The 27368-nt window shown below is 33.6% G+C and overlaps 1 protein-coding gene across 7 annotated transcripts in view; it reads right to left on the bottom strand.

Moving 5' to 3' along the window:
• Positions 1-27368, bottom strand: part of exp (expansion) — a 150590-nt gene that overhangs the window by 75635 nt on the left and 47587 nt on the right. For all 7 annotated transcript variants that reach the window (XM_017611653.1, XM_017611654.1, XM_017611655.1 and 4 more), the window contains exon 3: positions 16757-16877. In XM_017611653.1, coding sequence (XP_017467142.1) covers positions 16757-16873 — 117 coding nt within the window. In that variant the 5' untranslated portion in view covers positions 16874-16877. The remainder of the gene's footprint in view (positions 1-16756; positions 16878-27368) is intronic.

The following is a 27368-nucleotide window of genomic DNA, read 5'->3' as shown; positions in this document are numbered from 1 at the left end:
TATCACGGTAATGAACAAGTAAAGCTGGGGTTAGTTTTTTGGAACTTTTGCTTTTATAGCTCCATTATAGCGTGGAATCTTGGTAATATAAAAACTATTCACCAAATTTGCTAAGGTAAAACCCGAGATAAGAAAATAGAATAAGAAAATTTAAAAACCTAGCCATAAATTTTTGTTCACTTAAAACCTGGACATAAATTTTTGACCATTTCGAAACTGAACATAAATTTTTGGCTATCTAAAAACTGAACATAAATTTTTGTTACCTTTAAATTGGACATACATTTTTGTTCATTTTGAAACTGGACATAACATTTTTGTTATCTAAGCACTGAACAAAAATGTTTGGTTAAAAAAAAAACTGGACATTATTTTTTGTTCATTTAAAAGTCGAATACAAATTTTTAGTAATCTTAAAACTGAAACTTTTCGGAAATTTTAATTTCGTTCATAACTTTTTGGTCATTTAAAAATTTAAAAAAACATTCTTGGCACTTTTAAAGCTTATGCGTTGTTCACATGAGGCAATTTATAGGCAACTTTTAATTGAAAGCAACAATCGCCTGGTGTAAACGGCCTTTCAACTGATAGCTTCCAATGAAGTTGGAGGGCAGCCAACTTTTCATTCAACTAATTGCATCTAAAATTGCCTTGAAAATTGCCTCAAGTGAACACCGTTTGAACGTACATTTAGTGGAAATATGTATAAAATCTTAAAAGTCATAGGTAATGGAAAAACTGGGCATACATTTTTGTTCATTTAAAAACTTGAAATACACTTTTTACTCTTTTAAAAGCTGAACACAAACTTATATAAGTTTTTGGTATTCTAGAAGCGAGACATACTTTTTTGGGCATTTAAAAACTGGAGATAATATTTAGGTAATCTATAAATTGATCATACGACATTCGTAATCAAAAACCTGGACATAAAATTTTGGCAAGAGTCTTCAACAGCGAAATCAAGCAACCAACGCGGTTTGGAAAGATATATGTACGTCGCAGGGAGTGGTGCTAATATCGCGCTAGCGCACTCTATTTCTTATTTGGCAATTTGTGCAACCGTTTTACGGTTTGGGCAGAGACCAAAATATTTGGCCAGTAGTTACCCTTTGCGATTTTTTGCCACTTGTTAGTGGCCGCGCTTGCTTTCCCCGAGTGGAAGATTTTTCACTGGAGCGCCGCTATCCATGCGTACAACATGGCCAAGCCCAAGTCCACACATATCTGTTCGACATTGTCCCCATTTCAGCGCCATACGGGAATGATGAGAGACTTGGCTCTGTTTTTCAATTCGCCAACCGAGCCAAAAGTAGCATTTTTTGATAAAATTTATACTTTGTGCGATATACAGGCCGATATTATTGTTGGCGTTTATGCATGAAGCCCTATTACAGCTAAACTTTCTAATGGACAAATCCACGACTTGGCTTGTATTGTTGGATTAAATGCTAATGCAGATGTTGCTAATATATGTATTCAAAAGGTTGTTAACCGCCTATCACCTAAAAAATTGTACTGTTCAAGGAAATTGTGAAAACAAAGACTCCTCTATGGAGTACTGCTTCGGTAGATTTCTCTAGATAAGAACAGCTACGCGCAAATTTGAAAATGCGCACAGTTATTATCTAAGAAAAAAATATGATCCTACCAACGACGTACTACACATATCACCTTTAGACCTATCGACCGAAAAATTGGCGTTCACAATTGTGGCGCAGCTTATTGCCGTGGAGCAGTTTAAGTTCAACGCATGTGGTCATAGTAATAAAGCGACATTTTTGACAGGTAACTTCAAACCTGAGCTTTGAAGGGTTTACGGATGCCGCACTAAAGATCGACAGGTGGACTGTTGGTTCTAGAATGGACGAAGGCGTGCGAGCTGCGGCCTGTTCAAAGTGCCCGATGCTTAATGCAAGCATCGTAGCTTATACAAAGCCCAACTTCTAGGCAATTAAGGCGGTGATCAAAAGCCTAATTCTGTAAAAAATCGAATCAAGGACTGTGCCAAAATGGCAAGTATTGAAAGGGTATATACCAGAGAAAGGGAAGACGTTAATCGCGGCAATAACTACGTGGAAGAAGTACCGAACCCCTTAAGCAAGTAGACAGGTCGTGACTGTCGACGAGTCGCAAGATTCTGTTCTGATCGTACGACTAAAATCTCGTATAGACAGCTTAAATTTATGAACCTCTCCGACCTGCTCGCTAGGAACCAGAAACAAATATCTGCTACACGACAGATAAAATAAAAATAAAAAAAAACGGGCAACTCTTTTTTTGCAATCGAGCGCAGAAAAACAAACATTAGCAAAAAGTGTTATGAAACATTTTAGTACTTATATTTACTTAAGAGTTGTGTAAATTCACCTTGTCATACCGATGTATGCATCCAGCAACATCTTTAGCAGCATCCCAAAACGCTGGAGCGAACAAAAATCGTTTATTTGCGTTTTTAGTTTCATAAATTTAATGTAAAAAAATATGTATTTATAATGGGTTAGCGACTGAAAAATGTTATAATAAAATCGAAGATTGTTTAGCAAATCAAAATCCGTCACAGGCACAAATAACAACAGCAGCAATTTTGGCCAATCAACGGCGCTTATGTAAAAGAAAAGTATGGGTTTTTTGCATAGTCGCCAAGCACGAGCTGTGTATATAGAAAATATACATCCATACATAACCAGGCAGCACAAAATTTTCTTGTTTATGCAAACAAAAATTTTCTTCAGCCACGGAGTTTACTATTTGATGTCTGCTTTTTCTACTTTTATGCAAATAAATCGTTACTCGTTGACATTTTGACCCAACAACAAATGAAGTTATGAAACTACATATTGGTAGCATATTGGCGTTGCCATAAAATCAATGAAAGCGCTAAAAGTTCAAATGGGCATACACATACATTTACATGCTTAAATATGCTCATATGCGTACCTACATACATATGCAAATAAACAACGCTGCATATCTGCTTATTGTATAAATAATTGAATATTTGTTAGCCTTTGCCAGTTTTCACCCACCACTATGCTCCTATGCACGTGTGTATGTATATGTGTATGTGTATATGCAGGTCAAAGCACATTGCAGCATAAAAAGACTTGCAGCTGCGAACCCTATATCAATTAATTCCCACTCAACTCAATGCAACATAAATTGTCGTAAACCTTCAATGAATCTTCACAATTTTCTTAATTCACCAATTTAGCTGAAAGCTGGTTGGGTGTAAGGAGAAAATTCCCATGCATATGAATAGCTATGAAATGAATGTGCAACTTTTATACCGCTAATTGCAAAAAAATATAACGACTGCAATTTTAAATCAATCAAAATCAATGCAACGGACAGCGCGGAAATTAAAAGCATAGTTATGAACATTATGCAGTTGAGCGTTACTCAGCGGATAAGGACGCGATGAATTTGATTTAAATAAATGACGTGAATATGATGATGAAAAGCTTATGGAAAAATCCGTGATGCAACTCATAAAGTTAAGGTATTTAAAAAAAAGTAACTATGCATACATGCATACATATGTATATATATATTTCTACTGCATACATATATATGCACTTACGGTATGAAAGAAAAGTTATGACCCTACACCATGCTTACAACACATATATATTACATACATAAATTAATATATATGACATTTACTTTTATTTTCCAATACATATGTAGATACATAATACATATGTATATACATATGACCACTCTCATTAGGTCCGATGTTTCAATATAAAATACTTTGTAGAGTACCGTGCGACGAAGTAATAAATATACTCATCTAACTGTGGGATAAAAATCGTCGTTATGCACCAAAAAATTTACTTGGCTTTAATTCAACCGAATTTTCTCCTTAATTTGATACCCTTACTGTTTGTCGCTGTTTTTTTTTTTAAATAGTTTTTTTAAGTTATTATATTTTTCAAATTTCAAAGTCCTTTGAAAAATCATGACACCAGAAAAAAACTAAAACTGCAGTTTTACTATACATATTGAATTAATTATTAACGTGAATTAATGAAATTATAAAAAAATTAAACTAATTTCCTTAAAAAATTTATATAAGAAATATAAGCGTATGTATTGTGTGTATACATTTTTGCGATCACATTTCAAGTTTTTTTCTCTTTTCTGTTTTAAATAAAACTGAATTAAAAGATGTTATGTCGTTTCATTCTAAAAACAAAATTGTATATTCGGCTTCGATGCTTTAGAAACGTCCCGATTTTTGTTCACCGACCGTTCATCGCAAAAAATATATGATATATAGTAAGAGATATCGCATACTTCTCATTGCATGCATGGCTTTGAGTTTAATGTAGGGACCGTACCAGTTACAATTTTTACTATAAAAATCACTCTGTAACAATTAATTTTTGACATTTGTTTAATTACTCCTTAAATAACAATTATTTCTGATTTTTATATTATAAATCCAAATAAAGAGTTATTTTTTTTAATTTTTATCTAAATAATCTGCAAATAACAGTTAACAGTTTTTATAGACTTGGCCATAACAAACGTAGATATATCAATTTTAATTTTTGATTTTAAAGACCTTCCCATGGGAACGCCCATATAAAATATTATACACATGAAATCACGTATATCCTTTGAAACCGTAATTGTACAATCTATTAGAAGTATATCACTAAAAATAAAAAACTTTTAGAGGCAAAATTATTGGCGCTATTATTTTTCATTCCCTAATGAGCAGCTTTTTCGTGGCAGAAATACACTCGGAGGCTTTCCATTGCCTGTATAGAATCAACCGGCGTTAGCAAAAACTTGTTCTAATTTAGATGCTTCCCGGACCCGCAATCGAACCTCACTCAGCGAAAGTGGTCATCGTATACTCGTATTTCGTTCTATCAAAATTTGAGATAATAATCGATTTGAAGTGGATATGGTATTTAAAATTGCATTTCGGTTGACATATCCATATTGGAACTTTGCTGATGCCATTTTACCTGAAAACACCATTGAAACTACTTTCTTGCTTACGGACCAAGTTTTCGTACTTAAAAATTTCAGTTGTTAATTTTTGGACAATACTCCATAGTTTTTTTGTAATTTTGAAAAAAACGCCACCACTGTATACTTACATTCAACAGCAGTTGACTGCACTTTTGCAAATTTGCATGTTTTACATTCGTTTCGTTGCACAGACAAAAAAAAACAACTTTCATTTTTTTTTTCATATCAAGTCGCGCGCGCACAACAACTGCAAACTTTACAATATTCAATCAACTTAATAGTTGCCACACCGCGGCGCGCGTTAAATGCAACAGCAGCGGCGGCAGTAAGTGCAGAAAGAATAGCAACAAAAGCGACTGCTATGTGTAACAACGGTAGCAGCAACGACAGACAATTGTCATAAATTGCAAACTTTATAGCAAAAGTCATAAATTTTAAATGTCATAGTATATGTAATTGACTTTTATTGCGAAAAAAAAAACAAAGAATAAACATTTAAAGATAAACAAAATCTAAAAATAAAGTTTGGCGCTTAAGTCTTTCGTTGTGGGCCGTAGGCGCAATGAAATCGACTCGTAGTAAGGTGGGAGCGAATGTAGGAGAGTTATTTTGAGGCAAAGCAAAAGCCAAAAGTGGAAGTTGATGGTAGGCGTGCACTCATGAATATTATGTTCATATGTATGTATGTATGTATGTGCATAAATGCTGGATTATGTAAATTCTTATTGTTCTTGCCAATGACGGTTGCTGTATGAGGCAACATTGAGTTGCTGACCCATTTTCTGGCGCTCAAGTTTGCTTACTTTTGAGTGCTTTCAATTGAATTGAGTTGAGCTTGACAAATTTATGTTTTCGCGCACAAATAATTCAGAGCATGTTTTTTTTATATGGCGGATAAAGTATGTATATTTGCCTTGTCTTTATACAATTTGCGTTTGTTTACAAAAAACACCAAAAAAAAATAAAAAATAAAAGTGGCTACTCAACTCCAATAAAACAACCATTTAAGTGAAATAGGTGAGAAAAAGCTTAGGAAAGGAAGAAAAACAAAAGTGCAGCATGCAAAACGTGTGAGAAAAACGAAACTGAAACTAAAGCTCAATGCGATGAACAATAGCAAAAACAAAGAACAACAAATTTAAAATGAAAACAAAGAAACCGGCGCAACGGAATTACTCAATCAACAGTTGTTTGGATGACGTTAAATGTTACCGCTTTCCTTTAAATAACAAAAGACACAACAACAACAACAACTGTGACAACAACTAAATAGAAGAGATCACTGTGCACAGCGCAGACAACAGCTGGAGGGCTGCAACATTTTCCAGACAAAAGCGAGACACAGTTCTCAGGCGCAACAGTTTACGATGGGAATAAAAAGGGCAAGCAAAATCAAATACAAAGAAAAAAGTAGGAAGGCAAGCGATACCAAAGCGAATGTAAATACAAAAATACATAGACAAGTATTTACGGCGCACAGTGGTATTTCGGCGGAAAAAATAAAATTTTTTTAGTATTAAATTTTTATATTTGAATAGTTTAGCCTAGTAAAGTGATATTTGAAAAAGAAAAATGCATTATAGCTCTGTTCGAAATTGACAGTTTTATTCACTTTCGGAACAAAGTATTGGCCCATCAAATTTTTCACAATATATGCAGCAATTTTTATTCTAATATTTTTCAGCCAAATTTGTATAAAAATGTGGTTCATTCTACAGCAAAAAACATCAAAATAGAATTCCTAAACTTTGTGCAAAATTCGCGAAAATTCAGCAAATTTTCATGCAAATTTTCAACTTTTTAATCAGATTTTTTAGAATTTTTGAAGTATGCAAATTTGTAGCTCAATCTATTTTATTATAATAAAGTGCAAGTTTTAAGTAGCTAGGAAATACCGTTGATTTTTGGCAATTTTTTTCACGCAGTCTCTTCCACACAAAGAATTATTATTTTGTTTTCAAAAATACTTTACATGGAAAAAATGCAAAACACCTTCAACAAAAAGAATTCTCAAAAATCAATGCGATTTTTTACTAACTGCGAACTTGCATTTTTTTACTAGAATTCAATGGGCTGCAAAACTGCAATTATTAAAAAGTTGAAAATTTGCTGAATTTTCGTGAGTTTTTCACAAAGTTTAGGAATTACATCTTTATGTTTTTTGGAGTAGAATGAACCGTATTTTCATAAGAAATTGACGGAAAATATTAGAAAAAAAATTGTTGCATATATTGCGAAAAATTTGCTGTGAAAATATTTTGTTCCAGCAGTGTATAAAGTAAAAGCAACAAAATTTAGAGGCTCTTTATTCAACTAAACCTGATTGAAATTTTTGTTCGTTTAAGCAATGTGTTTTTCTTATAACTTTTGTAATTGTTGTTTTTGTTGTAGGTTCATGTGAAAATATAGCACATAGTAGACAAAATAGAAAAAAAATCAAGGCAATTGACCAAATATTTTAATAAATATTTAAGCAGACTAAAATTACACTTTATAAATGCTAACTTTAATACTTTTTATGGACAGAAACTATGTTTCCTTCATTTTCTGAAAAAAAAAAATTACTACACATAGTAATGATAGTATTCGAGGTGTGTTTCAGGCGTTTTTGGGTTTAAGTTTGCATGAGAGGTGTGTGTTAAAATAAACCGATTACTCCCATTTTCGGTATGTTTAGTTATAATATTATTACTAACATATTTATATGGGGAAAATTTCGGAATCATTTGTTCATCGATTCGCTTTTCATGGCCTTTTTAAGGCGTTTTTGAGGTTAGGATTGTAACTGTTGTATGCTTTGAAATAAAACGATTACGCTCAGGGTTAACATATAACGTTATTAAAAGTATATGGACAAAATGTTGGAGTCATATATTCATTGGTGTACTTTTAGGCATTTTTGAGGTTAGTATTGTAACGGTTGTATGCTTTGAAATAAATCGACTACGCCCATTTTTTTTTGGAGCTCATATGCCATGTTATTACAAAGATATATATTTATTTTAAGAAGTTTATAAGGTTGGATTTATATGGGAGGCATGATTCAAATTACAAATCAATCACACCAGTTTTTCGTTTTTTTCTTGATTTATGTCCATAAATGTTAAACACGGAAAGTTTAGGATTTTTTTCCAAAAATTTTACGGGGCTATACCACTGTGCATCGTATAGGAAACAAAGCAGTCAGCTGGGAAATACACACATTCACACTCATATAAATGCATAGCTATTTGTAATGGTTAAACAACGGTTTGAGACCAACTGCTTTAACTGGAGTTGCATGTAGTTGGTGACACAATGGCTGTGGAAAAGTGGAAAAGCCGTCGCTAGCAAGCATAATAACACTGGTCGACGGCCAAAATTTACCAGAGACGCCGTTATGAAATTCGTATGTAAAATCACCCCCTGATTCCGAAAATCAAGGTTATTTTTAATTTTATGGTACCGTTTTTGAGATATTTGCAATTTACCGTTTTTGCAAAAAAAAAAAAAATTGGGTCCACTTAATCATATATATCTCAAGAACGAATTAAGCAATTCCAAAACGGTTTGAAGCTTTTAAAAGGTAATAAAATTTTCTATAAGCTGTGCATACAACACTTTTTGCTAGGCCCTGTAGATTCAAAGATAACGAACAATCATTACCGATTTTTTCAATTTTTTTTGTAAAAATATAAAAAAAATTGTACTTTGCGGGGAAGGATCTCGAAAACCTTTTATTTTTTTGCAGATTTTTTTTCTCTCCCTAAGCTCTGTTATATTACAAAAAAAATAAGGTATCATCGAAGAAAATCGATGCAAAACTACGTAAGTTATAAGCGATCAAATAAAAATACCCAGGTTGCGCAATTTCAACGTATACCTCAAAACGTATGTATGGTATAAAGAAGAGTGAAATATCTAGCTATGCTCTGTTTCTATTGAGTTAAAAGTTCAATTTATGAATGAAATTACCCATATTTTTAACTTTTTTTTTTAATTTATTTATGTTTATACTATATTCTAACAATCTTTAATGTAGTACTGGTAATGTCACTGTAGGTACGCTAGCATAGGTTACTCCTCTTGATCTTCCAACGCCAAGTACTTTTGTTTGACAAATATAACACTCTATTGAATGGCAAGTAGGTTCTCTCCATATCATTGGTGTATCAAATTTTGTTTGTTGTCCTGATTCCCACTGAATCAATTCTACTCGACACGATGTACACAAAGTGTTCGGTGTCCATGGTTTTTCAGCATTTTTAGGCTCAATTCCAAAATACTTGGAGTATAAAGTTTTGATATGATCTGAGAACACTCGTCGTCGCCTTATGATAGTATATTGGCCACACATGAAACAGAACATATCTGGATCCTTATTACACTCAAATTCTCGCGTCCTTTTACTCATTTTATTTTTTTTAATAAATCACGGTTTTGAAATTAGACTTATGAACTGAACTATCTCCGGCGAGCCTTGAAGATGTTATGAAGTTTCAAAGCGCATTAACTCATATTTATACTCGGAACAAGAATAAAATTGAAAAAATCAAATCTTACCTAGACAGAAAGGTTCCTTTTTATAACAAGCCGGGAAAAGAAAATACTACCTGTTTTAGATGTAGGCTTTAGAAATTTTCTGTGTCTTATAATTTTGAAAATCTACCTGCATACTTACCCATAACTGACGGAAATACATGTTTATAACTACATGCCTACAGCAGGTTTCGAACCCAACCACTCTTCCTTTCGATGCAACCACTCTACCTACTATAATACAATTCGAGTATTAAAAGTACTATTTGATTTATTTAAAGAAAAAGTGTTATCATTGTTATGGTGTTATTCGTTTATCCGGATAATATCTCACTTGCACTTTATACCTTTAATATATGTATGTATGTATAGGTACATACATTGAAGTTGCGCAACCTGGGTATTTTTATTTGATCGCTTATAACTTACGTAGTTTTGCATCGATTTTCTTCGATGATAGCTTATTTTTTTTGTAATACAACAGAGCTTAGGGAGAAAAAAAAATCTGCAAAAAAATAAAAGGTTTTCGAGATCCTTCCCCGCAAAGTACAATTTTTTTTATATTTTTACAAAAAAAATTGAAAAAATCGGTAATGATTGTTCGTTATCTTTGAATCTACAGGGCCTAGCAAAAAGTGTTGTATGCACAGTTTATAGAAAATTTTATTACCTTTTAAAAGCTTCAAACCGTTTTGGAATTGCTTAATTCGTTCTTGAGATATATATGATAAAGTGGACCCAATTTTTTTTTTTTTTGCAAAAACGGTAAATTGCAAATATCTCAAAAACGGTACCATAGAATTAAAAATAACCTTGATTTTCGGAATCAGGGGGTGATTTTACATACGAATTTCATAACGGCGTTTCTGGTAAAGAGAAAAAGTTGAAATTTGTGGTCCAGTGTAACAGTAAAGGAGCTATGTAGAGAAGGTTGAAAAGTGTTGTAATCGCAGACAAATGGTACGCAAGCATTTAGCGAAGCTGATAAAGACAGGGAAGTGCTGAGAAAAACTTTGTACCAATGTATTTAGTGTATTGAGAAAAAAATAAAATAAAAATCACACAAACAATAGCCAAGCAAAGAGTTTCCGCTGGTGCTCGCGTGCGTAGTTGAAAATTGACATCGAGTGACATAATGTACATATGTACATACATAAGTATGTATGCATCATGCAGTGGTGTCTTAGTATGCACTTACACTTATTTAAATTAGATGCGACGCATTCTAGAGCGATTATTTAAGGCTGATGCAAAATACATTTGCAATTACAGGCGGCTTTAAATACGCAAAAACACACTAAAATGGGCGTGTTAATATCAAATTAAGTACAAAAGGCATTGTAGACGGATTTTTTTTTTGCATTTTATTGTTATTATATTTTCAATTTTATGCTTCGTTGAAAGAGTAATGGGTTGTAAGAAGTCTAGGGAAAATTTGTTCCAACAAAAAAAATTAATTACACAACCATTTTTGAACTTCCACTAAACTATGCGCCGATGTTGCTATGCATGCATGCTAGTCAAATTCTAAGGGGATTTTACTCCATAGAAATGGGCGTAACCAGAAATTTAGAGAGAAGGGCCTCAAACCTATTAAGGTAGCATTTCAGGGTAGTATATTTTTATATAAATTTGGAATTTTGGAATTAAGGGAGGGGGATGGTATTTACGGGTTCTAAAAGGATGCTCTTAAACAATGTGTTCTCCCGTACAAAAGTATTTTGAGCGTAGTACAAAATAAAATAAAAAGAATTCAAAAAATTTTGAAAAGCGGATAAAACGATCTCCTGTAAAATTTGGTTTCTGGCTCATACGATAATTTTGCAGAAAGGTGTCGATATATTGTAATACTTAAACAATATATAAATCCACATTTCAAACCTTGTAGAGAAAATCCAACACACTTGTTAGTATGTATGCAGTTTTGTAGCCATTAAAGTCTTATAAAGTGCAACTTTCAAGAGTCTAAGAATTCGCGGGTATTTTTTGATATTTTCCCCTCACAGTATTATTATTATCTTCCACAAAAAAAAAAAAATTGTCGAACATGTAACTTTGTATAGAAGAAAAATGGTGATACCAAGGCATATTAAACAGGTAGTGGCGGTAGAATAGCTGATTTGATTTTACTCAAATTATTTTGTCTATAAAATGTAAAATATTTTTAATTTATGCTCACAAAAAAATAAATTGTCAAAATAATTTTGCATGTGAAAACGTTCCTCTAAAAACCAAGTGTTGGAAAAGCAATTATTGGAACTTTCACCTAACTCAGCGACAGAAACGCTGATTACTGGGCTTTGCAAATGATGAATCAATGGGCCTTATGCATAAAAAGTGGGCTGAAACTCCAACTCAATTTTCAGTACAAATTCTTTAGCTTGAGCTCACCCTTTCAGTGCAAAAACTGAGTCTGAGCTTAAGCTCACTTTTTATGCATAAGGCCCAATGCTTCTGAAATGAAAAATATTTACTATTAATTAAAGTCGCACCAATTTTCATTTTTTCCAAACATAATTTTAAATTAATTATTTTTTTTTTTATTTCACATGACACACTTTGATTTACAAGAAAAAAAATCAGAACAGTTTTTGACACTCCACGTAAATGTAGTTTTTGCTCTCATGCTATTTCCTTATGAATTGCCTTGAGTGATACCGTAAGAAAAAAATTTTCAGAAATCAACGGTAATCTCAGTTTTTCTTTCCTTTTGGAAGACGCCTAAATTTCCCTTTTTTGCCAAACTTAACATATGAGCAACTAACCATACTTTTTTCAACTAAAAATATAAATGTATTTCCTCGCAGCTGCGTTTAGTTTCATCCGAATTAATTTCTAGCATCCAAGTCATTTCAAACTATTCGCTACGCATCGCTGATCAAATCCATTTAAGAGAGATTAATTGTATCGGCTTAACATTTTATTGCAAGCAATTAAAGCAAACAATGAACAAAAATAGGCTATAAAAAAAAGTAACGAAATGGTCAAATGAGAAATGAAAAAATGAGGAAAAAATTGAAAGTCATCATTAAATCGCATACATACATACATACATATGTACATATTTCCAAAGCATCTAAACTAAGTATCAGTTGGTAAGCAATGAGTGAGTTGCAAAAAGAAAGTTGTCACAAAAACCATAAATACGCCACAACTAAAATAATGTTAAATTTTTTTTGTGCGAAATTTTTTTATATAAAAAAAAACCATTAAAGCCACAAGCGAGTGCTAGGCGGACTGTGAAACTAAGCACGGGTGGTGGAGAGGGGCACACTGCAATTGATGAGGCGGAAAACGACACAAAATACTTGTAGTAAGAGAGCTAGCCGCTCGGGAGTGAAAGAGGGAATTAAATGAGCGAAGTGCTTACGTTGAGCTGAGTGATAAAGTGAGTTCGTGCAGAAACGTTTCAGCCATAAATTGAATGATCGGCCGGCCGAGTAGTAAAGTGATTGAAAGAAGCAGACAATAAAATAAGTCGACAAATGAGAGTAGAAGCAGACAGAGACGCTTTGAAGCTTCGGCGCTTCGAGGTTTGGTGACCAAAGTGAAATTACGTAAGACATGCTTGTTAGCGCTTCTCACTGCAGCACTTGTCTGCGATAGCTGCAGTCGCAGAGCATCAGCAACAGCAAAAGCAGCAATCTTCACTCGTCGATCACATTGATAAACACAGGCGCGCACACAATTAACTTCCACAACAAAAATAACTTAGCATAGCATTTCGCTTAAGGCAGAGCACGTATAATAAGCATACATACATAAATGCATACCAATCACCAACCAGCTCTTTGACGAGTTGCTTGCATGCGTACGTGTGTGTGTGTGTGTGTCGATCATAAAGATGATGATGATGATGATGATGGTGATTGTGGTGATAATATATACATATTTACATATTAAATACAGTATTTATTGACAGGTGAAATGGCGACAGGCGTTGTGAATGTAAATGCTTACATACATACATATATATGACCACACTTACACGTACACAAGCTAATACCCTACAAGACAGCTGAGTATCATATGAGTACTCATATTATCATTATCCCTAATCACAAAAGTGCTTATCAAAGTCCTCATTTTCGTTCAGGCCATGGGAAAAAATTGAGTACTTTCCCCTCAATGTTGTCATCAGAAAGTCCTCAGTGCTAATAGTCAAACTACTCATTTATGCCGTACTACAAAAACAAAACTGTAAATGTGTTAGAATTTTTGCCTAAAGTGCTCAGCAATGTCTTGTAGGGTACTTGTTTGATTATTTTATTTCTTCCACTTCTCTCCACTCGCCTTTTTTTTCTTCTATTCCATTTCACAGCGATTGTGTGCAAAATTTTCGGCTGCTTGCATACGCGTATGCTAATAAATGCCAAATTAAAGTGTGATAATGTTAGCTTGACTACGAGATATAAATAAATGCAAGTGGGTATATAACAGTCGAAATATGGCAAATGCAAAAGAAAAAAAAACAGATATGTATGTATTTGAATAATAATACTTTTAAAAGCGCATTTAAGCAAACAAACAAATAAATTTCTGTTTCTATATATATATTTTTGCTTCAAGTCTTTAACTTTAAGTGCTACGTGTTTCGTATTTTATGCATCAAGGAAGTAGCTTAAGCGAGCTGATGACGATTGTTTGAAAGCTTTATTGTTGATGAACTTGTTAAAAAAAAATTTAAAACTTTAGTACTCTAATTTATAACGATCAGTAAGTGGCAAATTTGCTGTATTTGTTTGCGAATAAATGGTCAGTAAGATGAACATTGTACGCTGTATCTGGCGAATAGATCTTTTTATCATGCTAACTTTTGCTCTTTTGGGCTGCTTGTTTTAATCCTAACTTAAGAGGATGTTTGCAGCTCTCAAAAAAAAAATTACAAGAAATGTTTTCATTAATTCTGTTGCATGAAAAATTACTTTGCTTTCGATGTAAATTTTCTTGAAGGAATAAATACATGTACGTGCATTTTTTTCCTGAGAGCTGAAAAAAATTGATTTAAGAAATTTTGATAAATAGAAGCAAATTTCTTTTCCATTTCTTAAGCGTCCTTTTGTATATAAACATTTTTCACTTTTCTGTATTTTTTTGTATCGATGTCTATATGTCCTGACACAAGCCCTCTATGGATTATGAATTCGTAAACTAGCTCGCTTACGACTCGCCTGCTCTCTATCGTTTCTTTCGAGGTTTTCCAGCAGTCCACAATCATGGTAGTTTGTTACGTAAAGAGTTAAGTGAAGAGCCGATAAATTGTTACTCAACTACTATTATCACTGCGAGCTTAGCTTGATTACATCAGCCCACAAAAAAAGTGTTGTGCGCTTTTAACCATGCCCACCTACCGACATGTATTTCGACCCACTGAATCCGAGTTTGAGGTCTGTTTGAGGTCTAAGCTTAAACCAGAAAAACTTAAATCCGAAAGACGATCAAAATCGGCGAACTGATACGCTCAGCATGCGGAAAAAATTCATTTATAAAATCAAATTTTATTAAATTCAGATAATCGGAACTCGCCAATCTATATAATTTTTGTATTTCTTAATTCCTAGCTAAAACTATGTGAAGGTACTAGGAAAAATGTTGGAAACCCCTTATGGCCCAACCCTTGTATGCTATTGAATTTGCAATTAAAGAAACATAATCCATTTTCTTCAAAATAGCTACTTTTTATAAACTTCGCGCAAAAAAATTCAATTCGCCATTTTAAACCCTCTGGCAGCAAGAAAATTAAAATTTAATAAAATTCTTTGAACTTATAATTAAGTTTTTTCTCTTTAAATATAAATTTGCAACTTTTCCGTAATAACCCAAATGCCCTCAATCGCACGCACTCTACCCGATTGCATATTCTTACTACTTAAGTGTATATTATCGTTGTTGGTAAAAGTATGTATCGTGAATTTGGTTAGCGCTGCCAACCTGCTTAATTTCACAAATAGATATTTAGAACACATATTGTTATTAACATAAAAATCAAAAATCGTTTACATTTAAATTAAAATGGAACAGAAAGAGATGAAACAAGAAGAAAACGATCCATGGGCGAATATATAAAAATGTAGATAAGGTTAAAAAAGTAACAAAATATACAAATTTGGCAGAAAAGTATATTAAAATCAGAAAATTACATAGTCCTTAAAGCAATCATATTTTTTTTTTTTTTTTGAAATTTTGTCTGACAATTTACCAAAGCCATAATATGTACAAAAATTTAGCTTTGGATTCTTAAGCAATAGTTGGTTTTTTGTTTGTAGTTGAGACGTGCCGTTTTGTGAATAAGGTCAAGATAGTGGGCGACGACGTCAATGTAATTTGCCGGCGTATTATTACGTATGTGGTACACAGGCGTCAATCAGTAAGCGTATACGCATTCATAATTTTTAACTGCGTAAATTAACTCTTACAAATACAACGTACATACATACATATATATTTGCTGGCATGAAGTTTGGTATTTATTTTTCAAGAAGAAATAGGTCAGCAAAAGAAATGGTAATTTTACAAATTTGAATTTTTTGATTGTATGTGTGTATTTGTAATGTTTGAATAAAACTACACGTTGGGGCGTATGAGTAACAAACGTGAGACCTTTAAGTATATGGATCATTCCATACAATATTTAATTTATTCAATAGTTTTTTTTTGGGGGTGAAATATATTTTTTTACATTCTTTATCGAAAAAAAGAAGACACCTATTTTTTTATTTCGTCACACACATTTTGATACCTTAACTGAATTTCTCCGACAAATAGCTTATTGACTGCAAACAATTAAAAAAAGATACTTCTCCGTGAGTTCCAAATTTCGGGACTTTTATTTCGAGAGTTTCGAATATCATGACGAAATAAAAAAGAGGTGTCTTCTTTTTTTCGATAAAGAATGAAAAAAATATATATTTCACTCCAAAAAAAATATTGAGGTGTAAATATTTTATGGAATGACCCATATGTTTCTACTACACATTCGGATTCTGAGGACTTCAACTGGCCCTAGACTACTGAAATTAGTGAAAATGTTCTTATTGTAAAACAAAAAAAAATATGAAAAATTAGTATGAGACCACCTTTGCAAAAAATCGATCGAAAACAATGCACGTGGTCCAAAGCAACTATTAAGATCTGTTTAAATTCAATCAAATAAAGTACTTACTTTACTCTGAGCTTTAGTTTAAAATTTGAAAACTTCTAATGGCTGTTGGTAATACAAAAAAAAAAATTACCACTGTTCACTTACCTTGTATAGTTTTTCCTTTTGATACCACACATCCTCTTCCTCTTCCTGTGGACTAAAAGTCTGATCCAAATTCAGATCATCTCTAGAACGTGAAAGAATCTTGCGGCGAGACACCATGATGCTGCAAAAGAAGAAGCAGAAAGAAAGAGCCTTAATAAAATATTATGTAAATTAATAACAATAACCCCAATTTCCAAGAAAAATGCAATGAGTATAATTTATTTAAGTGTAAACTTACGACCGTACCAAATTGCTTGTATTGTACTTATACAATACAATTATAATAAAGATAACACTTTATGAATGACCACGGACTGACAAACAAAAGCAAAAGCAAATTTTTGCGCATAAAGCCTAATGAGACAGCAGTTTTTGAGAATTTCGCCGCAGCACATTTAGAATGACAATAACATTTTTGGATGGATTAATAAATTAAGAAATACTCAAAGAAGGACGAGAATTTGCAAAGCAAGCCAACTAACAAAAGGGTATATGTATATTTTATTAATAAACACATTTTCTGCAAAGTTCTTGAATGCTGATTTTTGGGGATTCTTCTTTCTTTTTGTTTTTTTTTTTGCTTCATATGCAGACACACCATTTAAAAGGATTTGTACAAAAACTAAAATTAATGAACCATTGCCCACTTTTGTTTGTTTGCCATTATTCAAAGCTGTGGGTTTGTTTTTTTTTATTTTGGCATGTACATACATACATATGTCCTGTGTCCACAACAGTAATAAATATTTATATTTATTTGTTGCAGTATGTAAGGTGTTGAGTGTTTGTTGGTTTCTTTGAGTTGAGTTGTTGGTAGCGCTGGCGTGCTATGATGACGGTGGCATACACCGAGCGCGCGAGGTGAAAGACCTTTTCGGGTGCGTGCACCAGGAAGTGCAACGCGGCGACGACACTGTTGGTCATCAAAGCACAATGCCGACAGATTTGATGATTGACTGTCTACAAGTGCCTACTACAGCAGTTTTAATGACAATTTGACGTTGTGGGAAATATTTGTGCATTCTTACTGCTTTAGTATTTAAATATGTTTACTGCCAAGTTACACAAATACATATTTATGCATGTATGTATGTCCATACGTATGTGAGTTAACAATTGGGACGCTAAAACTGAGATTTTATATTTACCTTTGCTAAACATGACAAATGAAATGTGAGATTTTATATTCCTACTTACGCATTAGGATAATCCTAAAAAAATTTCAATATCAAAATTTTTGTCCTAGGTATGTCTTCGTATCAAATAAAGACATCAACGAAAGTTTTAAAGTTCTTAAATAATTTTTTGGGGTTGCTACCCGTTTAAAAAAAAATTAAATCTGATAACTCGATATTATGCTGAAAAGTATTCATATAAATTCTTAGTTATTGCTAAAGGGATTAATTGTGTAATATAGATCTCCAAAAATTGTCATTTTCGTAAGCTTTTTCGGAACAAGTACAGTAGGGTAAAATGCTCTGACGAAATAACGTATGTATGTACAACTCATGCTAATTTAAAAACCCCAGAAATGCTTTCTGCTAATTTAAAATGCCCAAACTATACAAAACCATCTTCCGCCTTGGATCACGAATTCTCTATAATAATAAATGGCTAAAAAATGTACTATCGGAATAGCGTTTAAAATTTGGCCAAAATTCAATAGAAGCCGGTCCAGATATGACCCATTCATTACGAAAACTATCACATGGCATAAGTGCGGAAAATAGGCTTTTAAGCGTAACGCCATTATCGCAGTTTTCGAGGTAAAAAAAAAAAAAATTAAAAATAGAAAGCGCCGAGCAGTTTGTCTGCCTTTCTACGGCTTGGGTGAGACTTTACCAATGCATATGATTAGCTTGCCAAAATTACTCAATTTTGAGCGTTTTATAAGGCAAAATAACTAGTTATTTTCTAGCAGAATGGTCGGCATAAAGCCAAACATGGTGGCAAACGAAGGACCAGTCTGAAGTAGGACTTCTATAAAACGGTATACAATTTTAACTGCAATTTAATTATATACCTATATTTATGCGGCTGGACGAGGTCGCCGTGTCAAACTTTTATATTTAAAAAGGCTGGATAAAAATATTTTACTTATAAATAACGACAAAAACTGACTACTATGAACAAAGTTATAAAATGTATGAAATCTTCAACAAAACCAAGTCACCAGGTCATTCACTGTTACAATTCATAATAAATAAAAGCTAAAATTCAATAAAAAATCACTTAAGTCGCTTAAATCACTTCAAAAATACCAACCCAGGGCGAAACACCTGCCCCAAATGCGGTGAAAGTTGGCCGAAAGGAAAAAAACGCTATACAAATTTAAAGCAAAATATGTCGTTAAAAATAAGAGAGTATGCGAATATATTTGTATGCACATAGATACACACATAAGCCGCCCACCTGAGTGAGGCAAGCATGCGAATGTAGAACACACATAAAGAATGTTTGTAAACCACACACAAAAGCAAGAATAAATACGACACTTAGAATGTAAAAAAAAAAATTGCTTTTTATTACCCCGTACATGGCAGGTACTTTGCAATGAGCCACAGCACTCCCATTCGGTTGACGTTGACGATGACGATGATGGGGACAAGGCACGGCACAGCAAAGCGAAGCAGCAAACGGCGGTAGGCAAAAAAACAATAAATCACGAGACGCACACAAGACGGCTGATGGTTGAACGCTGGCTGATGAGCAACAAGTGTTATGACGAATTGTTTAAATGCGTGCGTGTGTAAGTAACGTTCTAGACAATTAGTAGGCGAATCAAAAGACTTAAGCGACGAACCCGCGCCACGTAGATTAACACATGATGCGTAAAGGAATGCCAGTATGTTGAGGGAATTTTTAAAAACCTTAAAGCACTGATAAAAGCACACACACACACACACACACACACAAATAGCAGGAAAAGATGTTTTGGTTGATAGGCGAAATAAAGAAAAATTGCTTTTATAAACGTAAAGCAAAAAACAAATCACAGCTGGCATTTGCTACTTTCTCGTGCTTTAAGTGTATGAATGCGCGGTTTCACAGGAAATGAAAGACGAATTATGCACATGTACACACACACACATAAACACTGTTTTCACATTCAGTTGTAAAATTATGCACTTGTAATATTTTCTAGTTAAGCATTCTTAGTTGGTGTGACGTCGCCGCCGTTAGGCGAATGCAATTTGTTCGAGGAAAAGTTATTATTTTTTTAAATAATTTTTTTTTTGTTAACTAAATTCCGATTCGTTACACCGCGAATCGTTTAATGCGTTACTGCTTTACCAACTGACAGCCAATGAATTGTGTGTGGCTTTTGTTCCATAAATACAGTGTCTGACAATTGAGCGACGTTTTGGCCGCGACTTTGGCCTAAAAGTGCGCGCCTAAAAACGCAGAAGGCGACAATGAAAATGAGGAGGAGGTAGATAGGAACGAAGAAGAAACGCCTAACTGAGTGCTGAAGACCAATAATAGCTCTCATGCAAATATATAGATACAATATTTATGTATGTAGTATTTGTATGTATGCATACTATTACTATATTTGTATTAACATTAGACCGCGCCAACTTACAAACAGACAAAAAATGGTCAAAGTACAGTCCTGGATCTAGAGTACTTTTCCGGCGTAATTTGGAAATATTTTATTTTTTTGCCGACTTAGGGGTCGCCTTTGTATATTTAAAAAACAAATCGATGAATTTGATTATGTAAATGTTTATAAAAATTTCAAAACTTTTATTCAGATTCAAAAAAAAAGCTAAGTATTCAGCTCGTTTCAAAGAGGACCAACTGAAACCACAGAATTGTTCAGGTCCCGTAAAGGCAGTTAGCGATCCTTCTCGTTCCAACTCGTCGGCGACTTTTATATGATTTTTGTATTTTTTATTGTTTTTCTGCTGAATCTGTTGTGCATTTTCGTTTATATAAAAAAATTTTGGAAAATACATAAGAACCAAGAAAAAAAAGGAACAGTCCAGCGCCTTCGTCTTGGTCTGCAGGCTGTATCGGAGATACAGCCGCTATATTTAAACGTAGAATACGTGGTATGGTTAAGAGCATATCCAAGTCAAAAACGAAATCACACACTAAGAATAGAAACAGATCCACATTAACTGCAATCAACATATGTACGTATGTATGTATTTACATATGTACACACGCTGCGATTAGGTTATAAATAGCGCGCCTCTGTTTATCAAAAGCCGCATTACATACGCATACATACTTTTTGTCTCCTTCCCACACTTCCAACATATGCACGTGTTTGCAAAATGATGACGAGGTGATTTTGTATGGAAAATCATTTATGCCCATATATTTGAATAAAATAAACATATATAGAAGATATCAACCAATACTTCCCATATACCAAACGAAAGGAAAACTCTTGAATTTTTGATTAAAGAAAACAAAAACAAAATCATTCGAGCGGTTTTCGAGCATTTTGGTAATGAAAAAAATTTGCAAATTTTTTCAACAATTTTTTGCCTTAAAATGCTCAATATTTGTTAAATTTATATAAAATTTGTACCCGATAATATTTCTACTGCTCCAAAGAACCTATATCCCGAAAATGAAAGTTATATATGCCAACAATAAGTTGCTAGAGCACTTTAAAGGCTCAAAATTGACCCCAAAATAAGGCAATGTTTACCGTTGTTTTTACGACAGAAACCGAATTGGTTATTTACAAAAATGAATCTGTCGACAGGTTTGGAATTTTATCTTTGAAACGCCACACTTTTCTTTGAAATCGCTTTTGTGAAGCTCTAAAAATTACAACTACAACATTTGAACATAGCCCCCATACCTTAAGGTAAGACGTATTCTACGTCAAAATGTCAAAAATCAATTCAAACTCGTAGTCTCTTGAAACTTGCTTTTTGTTATGCTAAAATCTAATGGGATAGAAAACGGCATACCAACATTTTTCTAAAAATCCTCGTTAAAAGTTTGCCATTTTGATGAAATGTTGTCGAATTTTCTCAATTTTTGCACAAAGTTTGAAATTTGTACTTACATAGTTTTTGTTAGATAATAAGCTACATTTTCAGAGAAATAATAAATATATAAACAAAGGAAAAATGTAAAAAACTTGTTAAAATGTCGCGTACCTATTTATTTTTCCACCAACAACCTTGTGGTCAGCTGATTAAGTTAAAGAAACATTTTGACCAGCTTTGGCTATTTTTCTTTTGTCTGTTTAAAGTATATAAATTTTTTTATAAAAATTTTATACATTACATAATCAGCATTTTGTACAAAATTTATAAAAATTAAACAAATTTTAACAACTACACCCAAAAACATTAAACTTTTTATTACAAATTTTGACAAAAAATTTAGGTATGCAGTTTTACGGCCCATTCAATTTTAAGAGGTTAAAATGCAAATTTGGACCAAAAAAAATTGTCTTCTCGAGACAAGAACATCGATATTATACAACATTAAAAGATTCGACTGTAAAAGAGTTGCCCTAAGTTCGGCCGAATTTTTTTTTCGAATTGTACCTGATACTCGAGGGTGTATGGCGAATGTTTTTTCTGATATGGCCTAATGTGCATATTACTACTATATATATATGTAATGTAGTTTATGTAAATGTATGTTCACTCACACACTACATTTGCATATTGCAATGCTCACCCGCGCATAATTTTTTCTTTTTTTTTTTCTCTTTGTATGTAAGCAACGCCTTCTTGGCCGCACCGCGCAGCAATGATGGGCGCAGCGGAAGCCATCGATGGCAGCGTAAGAGAAAATATAAATTGAGTGAACTTCAAAAGAATTATTTCCAATTGCAAATGAGGTGAGAAATCAGAATTCAGACAAGCAGCGCTCTTAGCTCTAACACTAAGTGTCACAGCGTTAACCGCGAAACACCTGTACCCGAAGCGCTTCACATTCCTGTACAATGATTACATATGTACGTTTTGGCATACACATGCGCACCCACATATGTATTCATATTCATATATCTTGCTTGGCTACGACCGCGTTGGCACATTTAATTTGCGCTTTACAGCTATTGTTGCTCTGTTGTTGTTGTTGTTGTGAGTACTGTTCGCTGCTGCTGCCGCTGCCGCTGATTTTGTGGTTTGTGTCAAAAGACAACAGCAAAACAAATACATGCATTGCATAATGAATAGCTTTGAATGGATTCAAGCTGACGCTCCTTAAAACAGAAAAACGACGGCTGTTTATATAAACATACATATATGCTTAAGATTTTTAAGTTGATATCAAATGTAACAAAAATGTTAGAAAAATAAGAATACGTCTTAGTAAAATATACATATAGAATATAGTGAGATATATAATATGTGGCTAAAAAATCGAATTGTGAAGCTTTGCGAAGTAAAAGGTATCAAAGTAAAAGCTTTAATAATGAATAAAAAATGTATGATTGGGAAACCATTGGTTAACTAAAAACGCTGGTATGCGACAATGCTACTTAATGTCATATAAATGACGAGATTGCTTCCCGAATTAAATAAAATACTCAGAAAATAGTTTAAACTATTCCGTCGAACTTCTAACTGAAATTCATAAGAATAAGACCAAGGAAAGAAATATCAACTGTTATAGGAGAGGAATTCATGCTAACAATGTGATTGTGTATACCACAGAGTACCTTCCCTGCAGCGGAAATACTAGTACAGAACTAGTGAGTTCACTAGTTTTCGGGAGTCGAATACCGGTACCCTGCAAATCTACCAGCCATGCTTTCTACTGTCGCATTTAACATGGAGTTGTCCTAGGAGGTGACAATTGACTCCCGCTGCGTAACTTTTCACTAGTACTTGTAGTAGTAACATGTAATCTGTAACCGAACCACTTTTTTCGTTGTGCACTTCACAGATACTTTTTTTAATTTAAAAAAAACGAAAGTAAAGATTTTAAATTGTATGTTCTGCATAGTGAGATTTGAACTCGAACACTCTCGGCCGCAACTAATTCAGCCAGCATCTTTGCGCACTCAGCTACAGGCACAACATGCAAGTGTGCTTTCAAATGTTCGCTTTGAATCAAGCCAGGCGACGATTTGTTCAAATTTAAATTTGTCTTTGCTATTGTCTTTGCTATTTATTTTCCTGTGATCGAACGTACAAAAGCTGCAGCGTGGCGTTGTTTGAAATTTTATTATTGGGCTGAACTGATTCTTGATAATTTTAACAAAATTGTCACTTTAACGCGCTATATCTCAGTCGTTTGTGTATCGATCGATTTGAAATTTTCACACAATAAACTACAAACTATTCCAAAGAATTTAAGTTTAACACCACTTCTTAATACTCACTACAAATACAACTACAGGTTCATAACTTTTTTATGAGAATTAAGAGGGTGTTTGTTTTCAAATGCAAAAGCTGTGTTATAAAGTTTGAAATAAATTTTTTGTTTTAAAACAGTGTTGTAGATGACTATGTAGGGAAGTTTTTGCGAAAGTTTCAGAATTAAACATCAAGTAGTTGCAAAGTTATAACAATATTATTATGACTCACACGGTTAGCAGATTAGGGCGCTGCGCTCTAAAAGGCTTTATAACTCGGAAAAGTAAAAAAAAGTCCTTTTTTATTAGTGATTTATATGTAAAAAGACTTGATCTTTCGATTGAGATAACTAAAAACAATATTAAAAATGACCATAATTCAGAAAAATTACAAATAAATTTTCGATCAGAATTTTCACCATGAAAATGGGAAAATTTTGGAAAACGCTCAGTGCCATCGCATAGCCCGTACAAAAATCTATAGAAATCATAGTTTTCGAATCATTTTTCCTATTTTCTGTCTGCTTCGCAGCTAGTCGAACAGTAGCTTGTTTTGCACCGCTCAGGGCGCAGGGACATTTGACGTGAATTGCCCCCAAAATAATTTAAGAAATAGAAATGTTATGTAAAAAGGGGTATCTACATATGTATTGCTTTATTTTGGTACTTTTAAGTCCGATATTTGCGTAGTGGTCACACGAGGGAAACATAACATGGATAAGTATTCAAAATGTATTATTTGTATTTAGATGATAAATAACAAATTCCTTTATGTAATAAGGGAGCACTATTACATTAAAACGGCCAATAACCTTTAGAAAGTGCAATATGTAACCAATAGCTCGATTTATTATTACCTGGAGCATAACATGCAATTGGAACTAGTAATGTAACTAGTACGAAAGCGACAATTGTATCGGAACCCGCTGCAGGGTTGTTATAAATATGTCTACACATATGTATGTATTAGTATATATTTATTTATTAGCCAAAGGAGTGGAAAGGTAGTCGTACGAACCAAAAATATTGTTGTTTGCTGCGCTGCAATTGAATGGGTTTTCGGGTGGCCAGAAAAACAGAAACACATTTTTTTCAAGCACTCAGGCAGTATTTCACATTGTAATTAAGGCCTAGAGAGAGAATTTAAAGGATAGGGATATAATGGTGGGGTCGAAATTCATTGTTCCTCTGCAAACTGACCAGACTACCATATAAATCTAAACAGTTTGTCGAGGGAATAAAATGAAGCCCACCCAATCTTAATACATGCGATCCAAAAATTTACCACCTAAGTCTGGCGAAAGCCTATCAGTAACTGAGAAAATGTTCAATACTTTTCTCATATTCCAAACAGATGCCTATGGTGACCATGGTCCACCCCATGGGATGTGCCCCGTAATCAGTTACACCAGGGATTGTAGATCACTCGTTCGCTGGCTGAAAAGGAATTTTGCTACTACAGCGGGAAGCACTTGGTTTTACAAAACGGCACTCATAAGATTTATTAATGAGAGTTTGATATACCCGATTATTGCAGCTATGCTTGGTTAAGGTCCAAAGTGACGCTCCGAGGAACCACATTTCACCAATTGAATTGAATTGAACACCAAAGTGTCCTGGCACGGAAACAAGTTCAAACTCATTCCACCTTGCGATGGAGCTCAGTCTCAAATTACATACGTGAACAATTTTTGAAGAGGTGCGAGCGCTTTCCAGGTCCTTTTTCCGGAAGGCAAAGTCTAAAAAGTTTCTTTCGGCAGAGATAAACAAAAACGTAATTTGTATAGGAAGATCCGTTCTAGAGTGACGTTTAATCCAAGGTAAGAAACTTTGCTTTATGTGAATAGGTATTTAGATTTTTAGACAGTTTGCAACGCTGCTCAAAATTATTACTTTTGGATAAAATATCATTTAAATTCCTTTCATTCGCTAAAGGCGTCGTAACATTTTACCTAAGGTATATATTTGATCCACTAGAATTTGAGGCAAGTGGCGACTTTTTCCAAAAGTTTGTAATTGTATTGCACTCATCAAATTTTATATATTATTTTTCAGAAACAACTAAACTTCAATAAATTATTTTGCTTGCGTGCGTTTCTCCTCTTCAAAATAAGGCCCTAATTGTTGAATTCGGTAAAATATTAAGGAAGATATCGTGCAATAGAAAAAATATACCTTTCAGAAATATATATGTATATAGGATAGAAGACATAATTTTTTTGTTGTATTATAAATTTGACGTAAAAGTTATTGGGCACACTTTTTCAGAAATCATCAATTAATCAATATAAATAAATTATTCGTGTCACCTTCGATTTATAAATTGATTTGTGAAAAAGGATTGATGAATTGAGAATGTAAAACTTTAATTTTCTTTAAACAAAAATAGGCAATTTATAATTAAAAATAATAGAAAAAATTACCCTCTTTTTTTGCAAATAGTCTGAACTGCTATTAAGAAGGGTATTACAAAAAGTCTCGTTTTGAAACGAGTTCATGCCAGATATACAAAATTCTCAATAATACTTTATTTTAATAGAATAAAATAAAACAAACTTTTCTATAAAAAACACTAGTATTTTTTAAACAAAAACACCTTTCCTTTAAAAAAATAATTATAGAAATCGGTTAACGTGGTCCAAAGTTATGCGGTAACATACATCAAAAAAAAAATATATATATATTCCGACGAACTGATATCCTTCTCCTTTTTTTAAACTCGGTTAAAATCCAGAATATTCAACAATTTTAATGAGCTTTAGGCCGTTTCTAATTAAGTTGCCATAGGCGCATAAATAATATAGACCTCAAGCCTGAATACTAAAAGTGAGTGCCTAACGGCAGATTTCGCAATTTAGTACTTCAAAACTACTGGAATAAATTTAAAATTTGCCGGCACTTTCAAACAACAGCCATGCTATTGAGAATATGAGTACTACAGGCAGCGGAAGCAGAAAATGAGGTAAACACACAATCGAATCCGTTGAAGTAGATTTCAAGTATTTTTGGTTACTGAGGACAAACAATGGAGTGCAATGGGGTATAGTCATTGCGCTGGGTATGCAGTTACAGTTGCATGGCTATACTCAATCCCGACTCTTGCGTCCTCGTTCGCGCACTCTGGGCAACGTGAGCAACCCATGTGCGAGATGCGGTAACCAATCCGAGTGGAGCCTTGGGTCACGGCAGAAAGAGAGGGAGCTTCGGTGGGGCCACTCTGACTTATTCGGTTTAAGGGCTCACTGAAGTCTGCAGCGTCTGTTCACCAGTAGGTGCGGCTGCAAGCGGGTGTCTGCTTGGAGCAAGCGGCTCGCTATATAAACG

The sequence above is a fragment of the Rhagoletis zephyria genome, unplaced genomic scaffold, assembly GCF_001687245.7.
Source record: "Rhagoletis zephyria isolate East Lansing unplaced genomic scaffold, Rhagoletis_zephyria_1.1 Rzeph_scaffold_00435, whole genome shotgun sequence".
In the NCBI taxonomy this organism is placed as follows: Eukaryota; Metazoa; Arthropoda; class Insecta; order Diptera; family Tephritidae; genus Rhagoletis; species Rhagoletis zephyria.
Note: the sequence above shows the minus strand (reverse complement) of the source record. Positions and strands in the feature narration are given on the sequence as shown.